General features: G+C 39.7%; 1 protein-coding gene across 1 annotated transcript in view; it reads right to left on the bottom strand.

Annotated features, from left to right (window-relative positions):
• The window catches only part of SPINK8 (serine peptidase inhibitor, Kazal type 8 (putative)), a 27902-nt gene that overhangs the window by 3238 nt on the left and 10934 nt on the right, over positions 1-13730 (bottom strand). Inside the window, exons 2-4 of the mRNA XM_011939317.1 lie at positions 10693-10742; positions 9456-9577; positions 2466-2512 (exon numbers count right to left, since the gene is read on the bottom strand). Of these exons, the coding sequence (XP_011794707.1) occupies positions 2466-2512; positions 9456-9577; positions 10693-10742 (219 nt within the window). The remainder of the gene's footprint in view (positions 1-2465; positions 2513-9455; positions 9578-10692; positions 10743-13730) is intronic.

Genomic DNA, 13730 nt, shown 5'->3' with positions numbered 1-13730 from the left:
CCTGGCTAATTTTTGTATTTTTAGTAGAGACACGGTTTCACCGTGCTGGCCAGACTGGTCTTGAACTCCCGACCTCAGGCAATGGATTGCCCGCCTTGGCCTCCCAAAGTTTTGGGATTACAGGCGTGAACCACTGCTCCCGGGTGTTATTATTTATTATTAGCTCTTGCTTTATGCAGTTGTCTTTTAAGTCATATAGGAGAATAAAAGATTTACAAACAAAACCATATATTTATACTGTCTTTACCTGTGTAGTTACCTCTACCAGTTCTTTTCCCCATGTTGATTTAAGTGTCCTTTCATTTCAGCCTAAGGTATTCCCTTTAGTATTTCTTGTAGGGTGGATCTGCTTTCCACTTCCTCTTCCTCCCTCTTCTTCCTCCATTTTCATATCTTCTTTTCTTCTTTCTCTTCCTACTCTCTCTCTCCCTCTCCATCCCCCTACTCCCCACCTCTTCTGGAATTATTAGTTTCCTCAAACTCCAGTTGATTCTCTAAGGACTGATTTAGGGGAAGGTGCCAATAGCTCATTGTAGTTCATCATTATGGTTGGCTCTTAATGCAATTATATACTCATATATATGAGTACATATCTTTATTAAGCCTGCATCTCATTTGAGTTCATTCAAGTGTACATCTCATTTGAGTTTCATAATAACCCAGAGAGATAAGTTCTAGCTGAGTCATAGAGGTATTAACTGAAAAACTTGTGACTTTTTCTTCAACGCTCTTCCCCAGACATCACATTCTGTACTTGGGATAACTGGGTTCACCACCTATACATAAGAATAACTAAAGCTGCCAGTGGTACTAGCTCTAGATCACTTAGTTTGTGCAATGAGTTCTGACTTCAGTCTGCATTCTTAATCTCTGCAAATCCTCGGCATCCGAGCTTTCTGAATTACTTTATACAAGCAATATTAATTATATCAACAATTTCATTAGAGCCTTGGTAGAGAGATAGAATTGTGCTCTGCAGTAAAATTTTCAGGTGGTCTCCTATAGTTAACTTTTCATCCATGGCACAATTAATGTTTGCATTTGAAATAAATGAATAAAATGCATCTTTGTCTTAAATAAACTGTTGAGGTCCCAACATGATATAGGGATCTCCCCTAGAAGATTTAGGATTTTCTAGTCCAAATGTGATGAAAGGAAGCTCACTGTATTTGGATGCCACACAATTCTTTTCTGGATCATTCTGATTTAGGGAAAATTCTATCATTTTATACTGATGTGATATCTTCCTTACCAATCGCTCTTTCTACCTGTCCCTAAAACTCTTCTCCCCTATTAAATATTAGTCTTTATTTTGGCGCATAAGTGATTCTTAGAACACTTTGAACACCATTCTATAGATATCCTTAAGTTTAAAACCACCTCTTTGATGTTAAAAGTTTACAATGGATATAAGACCAGAGAGTTATTTGACAAGAGTCATAGACTGAGGTATGGTCCAGGTATAAAAGGAGGGATTTAGCAGGATTTTAAATGAGTGAGCCCAGCTCAGCAAGAATCTGGCAGAAGTAGAAATCATGTGAGATCTTTTCATAGTTACCCCAAATCATGAAAGTGTCTAGAAGTTCTTGTGATTTCTCTTTAGTGGAACTAGAGAACATTCAGGTAATGGACCGTCACTAAGTGAGTAATATGTGTGCTCATCTGTAAATCAGATGAGCCCTGTGAGTTTGTCATGGAGATGGTATCAGAAGGCCTTGTAAAATTATTGCTAAATTATATAATTGTCCTGTTTTACCTGCTTTACCTCCCACCCTCTTTATTTTCTCTTCTACATTGATTTCTCCCAGTCTTGTCATGCCTCATAATGCAATAATGATCTCTATGGCTTCGGCTGAGTTCTTGCTTTGGAATATAACCCTGAAGTCAGGGACACAATCTCTAGACCTGGGGCTCAGGCAAGTCCTGGCCCATTCACTCAGAATAACTGTTCACATTTCAATTAGTGTCTTTCATTAATATCCTAGATACTGGACATGAGAGGGAAGAGCAAGGGTGAAATAGATGTTCCTTACTGCTGAATTATCAGGCTAAATTACATTTCTTCCTCCAGAAGGTATTATTTTTGGGTGGGGAGATTCAAATATGAAGTATGTATTAGAAGATGACAATGAAATAATTAGTTGTAATACGACCTTTTGAGTATGTAAGGAAATGCCCAAACTTATTAGAGAGGAACTCTGAAGTATGTAGGAGTGAATGACATGATGTCTGAGACCTGTGTTAATATACTTCATCAAAGAAAAAAGAGAAATAAAAGAATAGAGGGAGGAAATGTGGCAAAACATTATAATTTATTGAATATACATGATAGGCTTATGGGATCTATTATTGTCTCTACTTTTATGTATGTTTGAAACTTTTCATAACAAAACATTTACAACCCTCTAAAACAGTGAGCTCTTATCTAGTTTACTTCTAAAAATAAAAAATAAAAGTGTCTTTACTTACACATTGTCCATCATACAGTTTAGTTATGTTAAGCCCTTCAAATCTGAAAGAAATTATATTTTGAAATTATTTTTGCTGTATGGTATATCATAAATTGTGACTAAATTTTACTTGATAATCTTTGGCTAAGTTTGGGAAATAAACATTCTGCTAATAATGAATTCTTAACAAATATTTTAAAATTCTACTATATGAATTATTATTTGTCAAAGAGATTGAATATGGAAAACATACTCAGCCTACAATAAAATACAGAAGTTCAAAATAGCCTTTGAAAATTCAAGTAGAAATACAGAGGATTAGAAAAAGAATGTGTGTTAAAGTTAAAATATGCATTTGATGAAAGCTGAAACTTTGCCACTGACCTTACAGAAACACAAAGGATTATAAGAGAATACTATGAACAATTGTATGTCAACAGATTAGATATTCTGAATGAAATGAACAAATTCCTAGAAACACACAAATTATCAAAACTTACTCAATAAGAAATAAAAAATCTCAACCAACCTATGACAAGTAAAGATACTGAATCAGTAATAAAAAAAAGTCCCGACAAAGACCAGATGGCTTTACTACTGAATTCTACCTTTTTTTTTTTTGAGATGTAATTTTGCTCTTGTTCCCCAGGCTGAAGTGCAGTGGTGTGATCTCAGCTCACTGCAACCTCCGCCTCCTGGGTTCAAGCAATTCTCCTGCCTCAGCCTCCCAAGTAGCTGGGATTACAGGCATGTGCTACCAGGCCCAGCCAATTTTTTGTGTTTTTAGTAGAGACTGGGTTTCATCATGTTGGCCAGGCTGGTCTTGAACTCCTGACCTCAGGTGATCCACCCGCTTCGGCCTCCCAGAGTGCAGGGATTACAGGCATGAGCCACTGCACCTGGCCTACCAAATATTTTTAAAATGTTTAATACCAATCTTTCTTAAACTCTTCCAAATAATAAAAGAGGAGGGAACACTTGCTACTTCATTCTATGAGGCCAGCATTACCATGTTATCAAAGACAGGCAAAGATATCACATAAAAGAAAACTATAGACCAATATCCTTTATGGATATAGATGCAAAAATTCTCAGAAAAATACCAACAAATTGAATCCAACCACATTGGATTATATACCATGACAGAATGGGCTTTGTCCCAAGAATTTAGAGCGGTTCAAAAAAAAAAAATCAGCCAATTTAATAATATCACATTAATAGAATGACAGAAAAACATCGCATGATAATATCAATTGATTCAAAACATACGCACATAATATTCAACAAAATCCAACATCATTTCATAATAAAACACCCAGAAAACTAGGAATAGAAGAGAACTTCTTCAACATGATAAAGAACACTTATGAAAAACCCATAGCTAACATCATACTCAATGGTGAAAGACTGAAAGACCTGTCTGAGATCAGGAACAAGACATGAATACCTGCTTTCACCACTGAGATTCAACATTGGACTGGAAATTCTAGGCAGAGCAATTAGGCAAGAAAAAGAAATAAAAGGCATCCAAATTGGAAAGGAAGAAGTAAAATGATCTCTATTCAAAGATGATATGATTCTATATGTAGAAAATCCCAAAGAACTAATATAAAAAATGACTAAAGCTAACAAATATAGCAAGTTGCAGAGTATAAGATTAACAGACAAAAATCAGTTGTATTTCTATAACTATAAATCAGCAATGAACAATTTGAAAATAAAATTAAGAAAACAATTCAGTTTACAACAGCATCCAAAAAAGAAAATACTTAGTAATAATCCTGGAGGTGAAAGACTTGTACACTGAAAACCACAAAATTGAAACTGTTGAAAATAAATAAAGAAGGCCTAAATAAATGAATGATGTCTCATGCTCACTGATTAATGAGAATTAATTTAAGATGACAATACTTCCCAAAGCAATCTACAGATTCAATGCAATCCCTATCAAAATTCCAGTGGTGTTTATATTTTGCGGAAATAGAAAAGTCAATCTTGAAATTCATACAGAATTGCAAAGGGCCCTGAGTAGTCAAAATCATCTTGAAAAAGAAACAAAATTGGAAAACTCCAAATGTCCAGTTTCAAAAGCTTACTATAACACTACAATATTCTTGCAGTCTCAGCTACTTGGGAGGCTGAGGCAGGAGGATTGTGTGGGCCCAGGAGTTCAAGACTGCAGTGAGCTATGATCATACCACCACTCTCCAACTTGGGAGACACAGTAAGACCCTGTCTCCAAAAATAAATAAATAAATATACAATAATCAGTGGTACTGGTACTGGTATTAGGCTATAAACACAGAACAAAAGAAAAGAATCAAGGATCCAAAAATAAACTCATATATCTATGGCCAGTTGATTTTCAACAAGGGTGCCAAGGCCATTCAATGGGGGGAAAGGATAGTTTCTTCAACAAATAAAGCTGGGACAATTGGATAACCACATGCAAAATAATAACATTAGATAGGACGGGCATGGTGGCTCACGCCTGTAATCCCAGCACTTTGGGAGGCCGAGTCGGGCAGATCATATGACATCAGGAACTTGAGACCAGCCTGACCAACATGGTGAAACCCCATCTCTATTAAAAATACAAAAATTACCCAGGGTTGGTGGTGGGCACCTGTAATCCCAGCCACTGGGGATGCTGAGGCAGGAGAATTGCTTGAACCCAGGAGGCGGAGGTTGCAGTGAGCTGAGATTGCGCCACTTGCACTCCAGCCTCGGTGACAGAGCGAGACCCTGTCTCAAAAAGAAAAAAAAAAAAAAGTTAGACCTCTATCTTACACCATTTATAAAATTTAATTCAAAAATAGATCAAGGGGCTAAAACTACTAAACTCTTAGAAGAAAAATTATAAGAAAATCTTTATGCCTTTGTATTTTACAGTGGTTTCTTGGGTGTAATATCAAATGCAGGAGCAACAAAAGAAAAAATAGACAAATTGATTTCATAAAAATTAAAAACTCTGTGCATCAAAGAACATTATCATGAAAGTAAAAGGCAACCTATAGAATGGGGGGGAATATTTGAAAATGATAGTATTTAGTATTCAGAATATATAAAGAATTCTTACAACTGAAAAACAAAAAGACAACACAATTTTTAAAAATGGGCAAAGGACTTGAGTAGATATTTCTTCAAAAAAGATATATGGATAGCCAAAAAGTACATGAAAAGATGTCCAACCTCATTAGTCATTAGAGAAATGTAAATGAAAACCTGATGAGATACCATTTCATACCCACACGGATGGACGTAATAATATTTTTAAAAAGTACTAGCAAGGATGTGAAGAAATTGGAGCTCTCATATTTCTGGAAGAATGTAAAATGGTTAGCCCCTATGGAAAAGTTTGATGGTTCCTCAAAGAATTAAACACACAATTACCATATGACTCAGCAAATTCCACCCCTAGGTGTATAACCAGAAGCCTGAAAACAGGTACTCAAATAAATACTTGTACACAAATGTCTGTGACAGCACTAGTCACAATAGTTAAATGTGGAAACAACCCAAATTTCCATCAATGAATAAATAAAAAAAAATTGTGGTATATACACATAATGGAAAACTATTCAGTAATACAAAAACAAATGAAGACATATGCCACAATGTGGATGAACCTCAAAATGATTATGTAAGTGAAAGAAGCCAGACACAAAGATCATATGCTGTATAATTCCAGTTATGTGAAATATACAGAATAGTAAATCCGTAAAAACAGAAAGTCTATTGCTAGTTGCCAGGGACTGTGGGGAGGAGGGAATGGGCAGTTAATTGCTTAATGGACATGAGGTTTTATTCTAGAGTGACAAAAATGTTTTGAAAGTAACAAAGGTGGCAGTTTTATAACATTGTAAATGTACTAAATGCTACCAATTTGTTCACTTTAAAATGGTTCATTTTATGTCATATGAATTTTACCTCAATCTTTAAAAATATGCATTTGCACCCATTTATAGTTATAAGAACTTTGATAAGTTGCTTCCCTCAGGTCTCAGTGTCTTCATTCAAAAGTGAGCCCTTTGGCATGGACAGTGAAAATGGAGAAGAATCTTTAAAAATTCTCTCCTCCAGGCCGGGCGCGGTGGCTCAAGCCTGTAATCCCAGCACTTTGGGAGGCCGAGACGGGCGGATCACGAGGTCAGGAGATCGAGACCATCCTGGCTAACACGGTGAAACCCCGTCTCTACTAAAAATACAAAAACTAGCCGGGCGAGGTGGCGGGCACCCGTAGTCCCAGCTACTCGGGAGGCTGAGGCAGGAGAATGGTGTAAACCCGGGAGGCGGAGCTTGCAGTGAGCTGAGATCCGGCCACTGCACTCCAGCCTGGGCGACAGAGCGAGACTCCGTCTCAACAAAAAAAAAAAAAAAAAAAAATTCTCTCCTCCACAAAAGCAACAAGAACACTGACATAAAAGGTCAGAATTAAGTTTTCAAGAATTCTGGGAATTAAAAAAAAAAATCAAACCATGCAGCAATCCAAGGAACATCTATTCAAGAAAAATTGCTGCATCTCAGTAAGAATAGTGAGCTTCGTGGCATTTTATCTTGCTCTGAACCCATCTGCAGCATCCCCAGTTCCATGGTAGTAATGAAAAACAAACACCCACAATCATGGTGAAAACCAGCAGTCTGGTAGCACCTGGAGGGAGAAGACTGGTGTTGGAACGCCTGTAATCCCAGCTCTTTGGGAGGCGGAGGTGGGCAGATCACCTGAGGTCAGGAGTTTGAGACCGGCTTGGCCAACATGGTGAAACCCCATCTCTACAAAATATAAAAATTAGCTGGGCTTGTTGCTGTGCACCTGTAATCCCACCTACTCGGGAAGCTGAGGCAGGAGAATCACTTGAACCCAGGAGGCAGAGGTTACAGTGAGTTGAGACCACGGCATTGCACTCCAACATGGGCAACAAGAGTGAAACTAAGTCTCAAAAAAAAAAAAAGAAAAGAAAAGAAAAGAAAGCATTTATTTATTTATTTATTTGAGACAGAGTCTTGCTCTGTCGCCCAGGCTGGAGTGCAGTGGTGCGATCTCGGCTCACTGCAAGCTCCACCTCCCGGGTTCATGCCGTTCTCCTGCCTCAGCCTCCTGAGTAGCTGGGACTACAGGCGCCTGCCACCATGCCCGCCTAATTTTTTGTATTTTTAGTAGAGAGGGGGTTTTACCATGTTAGCCAGGATGGTCTCGATCTCCTGACCTCGTGATCTGCCTGTCTCGAAAGAATTTTGCTCCGTTGCCCAGGCTAGAGTGCAGTGGCATGATCATGGCTCACTGCAGCCTTGAACTCCTGGGTTCAAGCAATCATCCTGCCTCAGACTTCCAAGGAGCTAGGACTATAGGCATGTGCCACCATGCCTGGCTAAGTTTTTAATTTTTTTGTAGAGACAGGATCTCGTTATGTTGCTCATGTCTCAAATCCCCAGGCTCAAGCAATCCTTTTGCCTTGGCTTCCCAAAGTGTTGGGATTACAGGCTTGAGCCACCCCTCTAGGCAAAAATATTTTTTAAAATTTTTGTAATTAAGTTGGTATTGATCCAAATTAGATTGGTATAAATTAAAATTTAACTTGTAATCTCCAGTGCAACTGCTAAGAGAATAATTTCTTTTTTTTCAGATGGAGATTTGCTTTATCTCCTAGGCTGGAGTGCAGTGGTGCAATCTCAGCTCACTGCAACCTCTGCCTCCTGGGTTCAAGGGATTCTTCTGCCTCATCCTCCTGAGTAACTGGGATTACAGGCATGCACCACCACACTCGGCTAATTTTTGTATTTTTAGTAGAGACGAGGTTTTGTCATGTTGGCCAGGCTGGTCTCGAACTCCTGACCTCAGGTGATCCTCCCACCTCGGCCTCCCAAAGTGCTGGGATTACAGGCATGAGCCACCGCGCCCAGCCTGAATAATTCCTAAGATACACTGAAAGGGAGCTCTTTGGAGGCCATCTCTCAGATGTCTCCTGGTTCCAGCATCGTTTGACTCTGTGATGCTGCGCATTCCCCAGGTGATGCTTTCTGATGGTCAGGTGTCAGTGTCTGTGCCAGTGACTGAGGCTGACACCAAAGTTGTTTACCTTACAATTCTTTTATGGGTTCTAGTGTAAGCTTTAGTGTTTATTCAGCCAAGAATACAAGTCCGATCCTGCCCAGCCAAATATCTCTCATCCTGATCAAGAAGATTCTTATTCCTTCTCTGGAGGAGAAGCTAAGAAGAGGAAGGAGAGAGAGAACTAATTCTGATCTACTCTTGTGTTTTTGCTTTTCTCTCTTAAGATACTACACTCAACCTGTAAGCCTTAGTTAGACAAGGGTGTGGCTTTTCTCCTTAAAGGAGAAAGCAGATGTCAGAGAATCCTCCTCCTATCTCTGTAGGGAGTTTCCTTGATGCAAACCCCTCCTCCTTGCTATTCCCCTTGGGCTCAACAATTGGGCATTTCACTTGTGTGTTACTCACTTGTGTGTTACTCATTTCACTTGTGTGTCACTTGTGTGTTACTCAAAGCTTCTAACATGTGATAGGTGCAGAGACTAAACCATATGCTAAGTTGAAAGCTAAAGAAAGTTGTTTTGGAAAATAATATCCATTTTAGGACCAATAAACTATTAGCTGGGAAGGTTCTTCACCCAGCTTCCTCTTCCTCTTCTTTTTGTTGTTTGTTTCTGTTCTTTGGCCTGAGGGGGCATGAGGATGACCTTCATGTAGGGTCACATGATCTAAATGCTGTGGCTGCTTGTTTCTGAGCGCCTCCACTTGAGGCTTGAACAGGTCACACACAGTGCCCTCACCTTGTGGATTTCTGTTTCTGCATTGTCTGAATAGGATCACACGTACCTTTTGAGGTCACAGAGAGGGATGGAAGAAAGGGAGGAACAAATACTGGAGGAATGTCTGGAGAGAAGATCTCATTGGATGATGTAGGAAGTGGGCTGAGGTCATCACCCTCTTTTGACCACCCTTAGCCTCTTGATTTGAAAGAAAGAGAGAACAAAATTAGGACTTACAGAATTTTGGAGCAGAGATGGCACTCACTACTGTAGGTAACCTTGTCACTGCCACAAATAGGTTCACTGGGCTTGATGTAGGACAAAACCCAGCAGTTATTTATATTCTTGAGGCATTCAGCCTGAAGGTGAGACACACACAACTGCTTCAGACACTTTCATCCAGGTCCTTTGGCCATTACGATGTGTAGCTTGGGAGGTGGATGGAATATGAGCACCAGACCAGGAGTTCAGAGAACAGGATTCAGAAGCCTCAGTGTTTGACCCCAACAGTTACCACCCACAATATATATATAATTGTAAAATAATATATAATCTGTGCACTCTCCAGTCTCCCATAAATTCTTTATTAAGATAAAAATACCTGCCCTCTGTAACTTAACAATCATATTTTTGTACCAACCACAAAATATGGTTGTTAGGTTACAGAGAACAAAGTCAGGGAAATGTCTTTCCAGGTTAAAATTTCTAATGAATGGCCAGGCATGGTGGCTCATGCCTGTAATCCCAGCACTTTGGGAGGCCAAGGTGGGCAGACCACGAGGTCAGGAGTTTGAGACCAGCCTGGCCAACATGGTGAAACCCCATCTCTACTAAAAATACAAAAATTAGCCGGGCATGGTGGCGGGCACCTGTAGTCCAAGTTACTCGGGAGGCTGAGGCAGAAGAATCGCTTCAACCTGAGAGGCGGAGGTTGCAGTGAGCTGAGATCGTGCCACTGCACTCCAGCCTGGGCGACAGAGTGAGACTCCATCTCAGGAAAAAAAAAAAAAAATCTGATGAACATTACCATATGTGATGTCTCAGATGGCAGGGGCTCAAACTTGTCACAGCAGGTTGAAGGCACCGAAGGAAGGCGATGGAGAAAATACCACATAGGGCCTTGGTATGAGGGAGGCAGGGGGTATGCCTGGCATATCACGGTGGAAAGAGTATCCACTGCGGCATAGGACCTACCTGAATTTGTGCCACGACATCCTCATCCATTTATTGGTGCAAAATACTTGCTTTCTACCCCACAGGTGAGTTACGTAAACTGATTGGGAGAACCCTTGAGAAGAGGGCTCAGGAATATATAAAATGTGCTACACATACTTGGTGACTCAGCTTTTATTGTTCTGTTATTCCCATGCATGCCCCCTCCACTGCCCGCCTCCCAGAAGAAAGAGCTGGGGCTTTTGGGGAAACTGGCTCTCTCCCCATTCCTGTTCTTGGGAACCAAGGAAGCAGTACTCACTTTTGTTTCGCCTAGCTGACCTCTTTCAGAGGCCATAGGAAGGGGGAAGTCTGGAAGACAAAAGCACATCAAGAAAAGTTGCTTCTCTGTCTTCTGCCGTCAGGGAAAAAGGTAAGACGAGGGGAACCCTAGTTGGCACACAGGAAGCATCAAACCCCATTAGAAGAGACTGGGATCCTCTTTGATGCAAGCTGCCCTCTCAAGGAGTGAAGAATCAGGAAATACCTGCCTTTACCTTCTTGTAAAACGGAGATCTTAATTCTAGCCCTTCCATTTCATAAGTAACAACTTCTATAATCCTTGTCAGTTATTTTTAGTAAACATGCTCTACGTTACAAATTACCATGAATTCATTATATTGAGATGCCCTAAAAGATGCTGAGTTTCATTAAGGTTTACACATTCAATCCAAAGCAATCTTTGCAATTACATAGTATATACAATTTTATATAAGTATATATTATAATCATATGATATCATAGTATATAATATGTATGATATGTTATCAACTCTCATATATATCAGCTTTCTTGAGTATAATTCACATATCATAGAATTTTACCAGATTGAAAAAAAAAAATGTTTTGACCAGCCTGGCCAACATGGTGAAACTGTGCCTCTACTAAAAATACAAAAATTAGCCAGGCGTGGTGGTGCATGCCTGTAGTCCCAGCTACTTGGGATGCCGAGGCAGGAGAATGGCTTGAACCCGGGAGGTAGAGGTTGCAGTGAGCCAAGATTGCGCTATTACACTCCGGCCTGGGCGAAATAGCAAGACTTCGTCTAAAAAAAAAAATGTTTTGAGACACAGTCTTGCTCTGTCACCCAGGCTGGAGTGCATTGACAGGGTATCAGCTCACTGAAGCCTTAACTACCTGGACTCAAGTAATCCTCCTACCTTAGCCTCCCAAGTGACTGGGACTACAGGCATGCACCACCACGCCTGACTCATTTTCTTGATTTTTTTTGGTGGAGCTGAGGTCTCACTTTGTTGTATAGGCTGGTCTTGAACTCCTGGGCTTAAGCAATTCTCCCACTCAGCCTCCTAAAGTGCTGGGATTACAGATGTGAGCCACCATGCCCAGCCAAATTTACTGGTGTTTACCATCATATAGAGGATTTTTTTTTCTTTTTAAATGATTCACCTGAAGTGTACAGTTTGATGGTTCTTAGTATATTCACAGTTATGCCATCATCACCCCAAAAATAAACCCTGTAACCATTAGCGGTGGTTTATCATGCCCCTCTCCCAATAATTTCCCCTCCTGCCCCACCCTCGCCCCTGAAGAGCAATAATCCACTTTCTTTTCTTTTTTTTTTTTTTAGACAGAATCTCACTCTGTCACCTAAGCTGGAATGTAGTGGCGCTATCTTGGCTCACTGCAACCTCCGCCTCCTGGGTTTAAGTGATTATCCTGTCTCAGCCTTCCAAGTAGCTGGGATTACAGGTGCATGCCACCACACCTGGCTAATTTTTGTATTTTTAGTAGAGATGGGGTTTCACTGTGTTGGCCAGGCTGGTCTCGAACTCCTGACCTCAGGTGATCTGCCCACCTCAGCCTCTCAAAGTTCTGGGATTACAGATGTGAGCCAGCAAGCCCAGCCTCTACTTTCAGTTTCTATAGATTTGCTTCTCTGGACAGTTCATATAAATGGAGTCATGCAATGAAGTATGTGGTTTTTTGTGTCTGTGTTTTAATGTTTTAACTATATTGTAGTTTGTATCAGTACTTCATTCCTTTTTATAGCTAAATAATATTCAATTTATGTATATTCCACATTTATCCATTAATCAGTTAATGGACATTTGAGTTGCTTTCACTTTTTTGCTGTTGTGAATAAAGCTGCTATGAATATTTATGCACACATTTTTGTGTGGGCATGTGTTTTTATTTCCCTTGAGTATATACAAAGTGTGGAATTGCCAGTCATATTTAAACCTTTTAAGGAGTTGTCAGGCTATTTTCCAAAGCAGCTGCATTTTACATTCCCACCAGCAATGCACGATGGCTTCAATTTCTTCACATCCTTGCTAACACTTGTTACTATCTCTCTTTTTGCTTATAGCCATCCTAGTAGGTGTGAAGTGGTATCTTTGTTGTTTTTGTTTGGTTGGTTTGGTTTTGTTTTTTGAAACAGAGTCTCGCTCTGTCACACAGGTTGGAGTGCAGTGGCATGATCTCTGCTTACTGCAACATCCACCTCCCAGGTTCAAGCAATTTTCGTGCCTCAGCCACCTGAGTAGCTGGGATTACAGGTGTGCACTACCACGTCCAGCTAATTTTTGTATTTTCAGTACCTCAGGTGATCTGCCTGCCTCAGCCTCCTAAAGTGCTGGGATTACAGGCATGAGCCACCACTCCTGGCCATATTGGTATCTTTATTGGTATTGTTTGAATCACAAAAGTTTTTAAAAGTCCAATTGATCTTTTTGTTTTTGTTGTTCCTTTCTGCCTTTGGTGCCACCATTAAGAAGGCTTTGCCTAATTCAAGGTCACAAAATTCACTCATATGGTTTTCGTCTAATAGTTTTATAATTTTAGCTCTTACATTTAGTTCTGTGATCCATGTTAGGGCATTATAATTTGTGTCCATGGAAAAGGTCCAAATTTATTCTTTTGTATATAGATATCCAGTTGTCCTAGCAGCATTTGTTTAAAAAGATTATCGTCCACTGAATTGTCTTAAGACCTTGTTAAAATCAATTCACTCCAAATGTAAGGTGTTTTTCCCCTGGATTCTTATATTTTATTGATCTGTATTTCTTTTTCTTTTTCATAAAACGTATGACTCAAACATTGACCTGTATATCTATTCTCATGCTAGTACCAAACTGTCTTGATGTCTGTAACTTTGTACTAAGCTTTGAAATTGAAAAGTGTGAGTACTTCAACTTTTTTTTTTCAAGATTGTTTTGTCTATTGTTAGTCTTTTGCTTTTCCATATGAATTTTAGGATCAGCTTTTCCATTTCTGTGAAAAAGCCAGCTGGGACTGTGATAGGATTTGCATGGAATCTGTAGATTGATTTCTAGAGTA

The sequence above is a fragment of the Colobus angolensis genome, unplaced genomic scaffold, assembly GCF_000951035.1.
Source record: "Colobus angolensis palliatus isolate OR3802 unplaced genomic scaffold, Cang.pa_1.0 Scaffold18, whole genome shotgun sequence".
In the NCBI taxonomy this organism is placed as follows: Eukaryota; Metazoa; Chordata; class Mammalia; order Primates; family Cercopithecidae; genus Colobus; species Colobus angolensis.
Note: the sequence above shows the minus strand (reverse complement) of the source record. Positions and strands in the feature narration are given on the sequence as shown.